Source organism: Polistes canadensis, unplaced genomic scaffold (assembly GCF_001313835.1).
Source record: "Polistes canadensis isolate GaletaPanama2010 unplaced genomic scaffold, ASM131383v1 scaffold_230, whole genome shotgun sequence".
In the NCBI taxonomy this organism is placed as follows: domain Eukaryota; kingdom Metazoa; phylum Arthropoda; class Insecta; order Hymenoptera; family Vespidae; genus Polistes; species Polistes canadensis.
In genome coordinates this window covers 94,071-100,140 of record NW_014569777.1, presented here as the reverse complement: position 1 = coordinate 100,140, position 6,070 = coordinate 94,071, and the positions used below count along the sequence as shown (strand labels likewise).

The 6,070-nt window shown below is 34.6% G+C and overlaps 1 protein-coding gene across 1 annotated transcript; it reads left to right on the top strand.

The window, feature by feature from the left end:
- Positions 1 to 363: 363 nt before the first annotated feature.
- LOC106790335 (putative ATP-dependent RNA helicase DHX33) lies at positions 364 to 4,101 on the top strand. The gene is made up of 7 exons (XM_014755148.1): positions 364 to 863; positions 1,283 to 1,900; positions 2,004 to 2,236; positions 2,403 to 2,753; positions 2,838 to 3,036; positions 3,108 to 3,384; positions 3,846 to 4,101. The coding sequence occupies exons 1-7, from the start codon at positions 631 to 633 to the stop codon at positions 4,011 to 4,013; spliced, it is 2,079 nt and encodes a 692-aa protein (XP_014610634.1). The 5' UTR covers positions 364 to 630; the 3' UTR covers positions 4,014 to 4,101.
- The last annotated feature ends 1,969 nt before the right edge of the window (positions 4,102 to 6,070 follow it).

The window sequence follows — 6,070 nt, the reverse complement described above, 5'->3', positions numbered from 1 at the left end:
TATATATATATATATATATATATATATTTAAAAAACAAATAATAGAGAGGAGAAAAGAAAAACGAGAAATTAATTTTGTGCAGTTATTTGGTTTTTCTTTTACTTAACGCATGGCTTCTCAAAATTTTCCACGCAATCCCGACGATCCCATATGAAGTCGCAATCGACACTTTGAGAAGTCCTGAATTAATGTAATTTTTACGTTATGATAATTATATAAGTAAAAATAATTAAAAAAAAACAATTTTAAAAAAACAATCTGTTCTGTATTTGGTACAATTCGTATTAGCAGTAATAAAAATTAAAGAAAATAAAATATAAAAATAATTGGTTCATATTTCGAAAAATTTGTATCCGGTATTAATTCAGGATAAAAAAATTATTTATAAAAAAGTAATGCAACCAGTTATGATAATTGTGTAGTTGTGTTTTAATAACATTAAATTTATTTCATTTCGTCCTCTCTTTTATAAACTGCATTACTGACAGAGCGTAAGGTTTGGTTAGGTTGCATACGAGAGTCAGTAGTGAGTAACACGTGTATGCCGGCTCAAGGTAAAAGAAAGTGTGTTTATTGAGTTGTTTATTTTTTATATTTAAACAGTGTTATATTTATATTTAAACATCAAAATGGGTGTACACGACAACGCGGAATCCAAATATAATGTTATGGGAACGTCGAGTTTCTCCAAGTTAGCACCGAAACGACCAAACACTGTTGTTTTTGGGGAGAATCCCGCCAAAGTCCAGAAACACGAGGAAAATAATTCAAGTTTTCAGAATGTTGAGAATATGGAATCAGGAAACGTCAATAGTTTTCATCAACAAAGAAAATCTCTACCAGTTTATCGTCTTCGGAAACGGTGAGATTTACAAAAATACAAAACATAACCTTTCTTTTTTTTTGTCTTTCATCGAATCGCATATCTCTTTTTCTCTTTCTATCCCTTGTTGAGTTTTGAGTCAATTCTATTATTTATGAAAGGAATTAGTATATTTTTATCAAAGAACGTGAGATAAGTGCAACTTTATGGTAAATATCCGGAATTGTTGCCACCATTGTTGATTTCCATTCTTATCGGTAGATAACGTTTCCAATCTTCTACGGCGCGAATATTCAAACGTTCGTAACAGGTGGTTTTTGATGATCTTCAAATAAGAATTATTTTTTTTTTCTTTTTTATATATAATTGTTGTTTCTATTAAATTAACGAAATGAAAAATTTCATATTAAACGATGAAATTAAAGGACCGATAAAAATAATTCCTAAACGTTTTACAGACTTTTGGAAGAAATAAGAAAAAACAGTACGTTGATTATTATCGGAGAAACTGGTAGTGGTAAAACTACACAGATTCCACAGCTGTTGCTCTCATCAGGAATAGTTGGTCTTGGTGGTCGCGTTGGTATAACTCAACCGCGAAGGGTAGGCGCAGTTAGCATAGCTCGTAGAGTTGCACAGGAGCAAGGGGTGGAAATTGGTAAACTAGTGGGTTACTGTGTACGATTTGAAGATGTGACGTCATCTCAAACCAGAATCAAGTACTTGACGGATGGTATGATGGTACGGGAAGCTATGACCGATGAAATACTATCGGATTATTCGGTTGTAATATTAGATGAGGCACATGAAAGATCTGTACAAACTGACGTACTACTTGGTGTTGCTAAACGAGCACAGAATTTGAGGAAGTTGAAGAACTTGCCGCCACTTAAATTGTTGATCATGTCTGCGACGATGGACGCGGACAAGTTTGTTAAGTATTTTCATGCGCCCGTTTTATATCTCGAGGGTCGGCAGCATCCAGTTAAGATCTATCATGCTGTTAATAGTCAAGAGGATTACGCTTTTTCTAGTATGGTTACGGCCTTTCAAATCCACAGGGAGACACCAGCCAAGTAAGAGTTTGATCTTCCAACTTTGATATATATATATATATAATGAAAAGATTAGAAAAAATAAGTGAACGGGGGTGGGTGATATCATTTTGATCTTTTCCAGCGAGGACATTCTCGTGTTTTTGACCGGACAGGAAGAGATAGAGACTGCTGTAGCCAGTGCAAGACAGGTTGCCAAACAGTTGGACGGTAAAGGATACCCACCGTTGAAGATATTTCCTCTCTACTCGGCTCTACCGACTCATCAGCAGTTGGAAGCTTTCAAGGCTGCTCCCACGGGAATGCGAAAGCTTATTTTCTCGACGAACGTTGCCGAGACGTCCGTTACGATAGGCGGTGAGTCCTTTGATATCTTATTAGATAGTTGACGATTTTGCCGGTGATATAGATGGATGGTTATAGATGGTTAGGTGGAAAGATGGTCAGATAGGTAGATAGATGGATGAATAGATAAACGATGGGTGGCATAAACGGCTTTGTTGAGAAGAGTTCCTTCTTGTAGGTATTCGACACGTGATCGATACTGGTATGGTCAAAGCAAGAACGCATCACCCAACGACGGGACTGGATGTGCTCAAGGTGGAACAGATCTCAAAGGCGCAAGCTTGGCAAAGGACAGGAAGAGCCGCTCGCGAGGCATCGGGAAAATGTTATAGGACTTACACAAAGGACGAGTTCGAGAGGATGAAGGAGATGCCTCTACCGGAGATACAAAGGTGTTCTCTAGCGGGAGTTGCTCTACAGCTTCTCGCTATCGGCGTCGATATTACTAGTTTCGATTTTATGGACAGACCACCCAAGGAAGCTGTCGACGTTGCGGTGACGTGTTTGGAAAAGCTCGCAGCTGTGAAAGGTATATTATTGATTTCAGGTCCTAAAACCGATAGACTATACGAGAACTATCTTCCTCAGTGCTGCTTCGACATTCACCTTTCAGGTTCCCCACCGCAATTGACTACTCTGGGTAGAACGATGTCATTGTTCCCCTTGGATCCTCGATTTACTAAAGTGATTCTAGCTTCCGTTGAACATCGATGTCTCGAGGAAGCTCTCACCGTTATTGCACTCCTTTCTGTACAATCGATATTTGCCGATCCACCGGCTAAAAGACAACAAGCATACGCTGCTAAGTCTCGGTACATTCTTCATTCGTCGTATAATCATTTCTATTTATTTCAAATATTCATTATATCGTAACGTGTTTCAGATTTGCTTCTCCCGAAGGAGATCACGTTACTTTACTCAACGTTTTTCGTAGTTATATTAGTACAAGTCAGAAAAAGGTCTGGTGTCATGAAAACTTTCTACACCATCGGAATTTGGAATATGCCTCGGAAGTTAGAAAACAACTTGCCGCTTTAGCCGAACGCGCGAATTTAGAAAAAGTCAGTTGCGGAAATAATACGCAACAACTTAGGAAGGCTCTACTCGAAGGGCTCTACGATAACATTGCTGAATTACAAAGGAATAATAATTACGTTACGGTAACTTTTCTTTAATTACTTTTTTAATTATCATTTTATTCGTTCATATAGAAATATTATTTAACCCGGTGTATACTCCGTTTCAAATATATGATTAATTTGATTAATCAGAAAAATTCAAACGATGATTGGCCGTGTGATTTTGACCGTAGATATTTTATTTTAAGTTATACGATCGAATTAATTATTAATTTTCATTTCGATCTGAAATATTCAATCAAGCGTTAGCGAAAATTAAATAAAAGAGAAAAAAGAAAGGTTCGAATAAAAATTAAACCGGGGGAAAAAAATTTTCTGACGATGCATTAACCGCGTTGAATTTTTTAACATGAATTGCTCAAAAGAAACACGCGCTAATTATTCAGGTTACGAATGTAAATGGGTTAATCGTTTTGTTGGATTGCGAAGGAACAATTTGCACGAGTTTAAGAATTAATCAAATTTTTTATTAATGCACTTAGGTGAGCTCGAAACAGCCAGTTGCAATACACCCATCTTCAACTTTGCACAGTACAAAACCATCTCTGTTATTGTTCACGGAAATTGTAACTACCGGCAAGTGTTACCTACGTGATTTATCCGTCATCGAGAAGTCATGGTGTTCGAATAAAGGAATCGTTACGATCTAACACGAATTGATAAAATGATCAATGATTTGTATATCTCAATAATAATTAGATAAATTATTTTGATGAAGATAAAAATAATAATAATACCGGCAGGTTTTTCGGTAACGAAAGATATATATATTTAAAAAAAAAAAAACACGTTTATATGTATTTATATTAAAATATTATCCGAGTTAAGATTGTATTTGAATTTCTACTTATAATCAATAATTTACTTTTAATCAATAATTTATGCTTAACACATATATATACTTCTTCATTTATTTTATTTATATTTTCTTTTGTTATATTACGATAAAGTATCTCTAACAGGATTCATCTCCGATAATACAAATTTATTCTAGATTTTTGTTCAACAACGAACCCTCTTACTATATTCCCCTTTCCTTTCAAATCGGAATTGCAAATCGTGCTTTCAAGCTGATAGAGCTTAGAGAAAGAAGAAGAAGAAAAAAAACAAAAAAAGTGTAAGGACCAAAGGTTTAGAGAGAGAGAGAGAGAGGAAAAAAAAAGAAAAACTAGTCGATAGGTGACATACTATTTTGAAATGTTAATCTAATTTACGGATTATCGGATAAATTAGTTGGTAGGTGAAAGGGGGGTTTCGCTTAACTAATAAAACGTTTAATTAACAGATCAAGCAAACGATTTGTTTGATACAAACGTGTAGTTTAAGTTTTGGAATTGTCCCTTCTTCTTCTTCTTCTTCTTTTCCAGTTTTCTCGTTCTATATTTCCTTTCGTTGTAGTCGTCGTAGTAGCCGTTCATTGTTTGTTGGGGGGTTCCAAGTTCCCGTATCTACAACAGGTGGCCACCTTTCGGAGCCGTTATATTACGAGATGTAGCTGGAAATAGAATCGTTTCCACTTCTTTTATAACTGACGTTAATTGCCAAACGGGAGTATCGAAAACGAGTGTCGAAAATATCCGGAAGCAATTTTCGATAGGTCTGTTTGATTCTGTATGCGTGTATATCTGTGTGTGTGTGTGTAAACGCAACGTATACCTACAAATAAAAAAACGATATCGATGAACGACGACGACAGATGGTCAATTATTGATAATTTTTTTTGTTTTGTTTTTTTTTGTTTTTTTTCCAAGAGGAAAAGATGAAACAAAATATAAAAAAGACAGAAAAAAAAGAACACATTATTTCATAATAATAAAATATTGAAAATTGGTTAAAGGGGAGAAAGAGAAAAAGTAGAAAAATGTTTATCGATCATTTAATTTTATTAATTGTTTTCTAGATACTATAATTATAATCTAATTACAATCTTAATATTTAAAGTATCGAGAGATTGTTTCGAAAATGAACAGCCGGCTGTTTTTTTTATTTTTCAAATGTGAAATTATAATTCTTATTTTTTACTCAAAGTTATTGACTATTTTATATTATTTTTCATTCATATCTTTTCATTTCGTTTAATGATAATATAGTTGGATTTTTTTTTATTTAGAAGTGTGTTAACTTGTTTACGTGACCAACCCCCCACCCACCCATCCCGTTGTTACTTGTGTCATTTTGAAAAAATGTTAAATTTCGAAATTATATTAATCCCGATAACACAGACCACCACCTTGTTCCTTTTTTTTTTTATTTTGTTGTAACTTTTTTTAAATCTGTTAGTCCTAAAATTTGATTAACGAATTCGTTCAAAAGGTCATCGTCAAAAATTTCTTTTTTATGATCGAGATTCGCGTGAGTGCAACGAAGAAGAAACACACATTTTGCGTTAATTTAGTGACGACGGTTTTCAATGTGAGAGAAAAATTCGCTTTGAAAATTTTTCTCGGTTAAAGTGGGGCGGCGGTGGGGTTTGAGGGTGGTCGTAGGGGGTCGAAGCAATGACCTCGACCGCTCGTTCATTTCTATCTTCTCTCACTCAATGTTTTAACTTCTTTTTTATTTTCCTTTCGGGGAAGAGGAGGTCAATAAAAAAAAAAAAAAAAAAAAAAAAATTTCTTCGAGGAGTCGTTGTCCTTTCGAAAGAAAAGTTTCACGAAAGTTACGAGGATACACACATCTCTCTTAACGTATTATTATATTATTATAT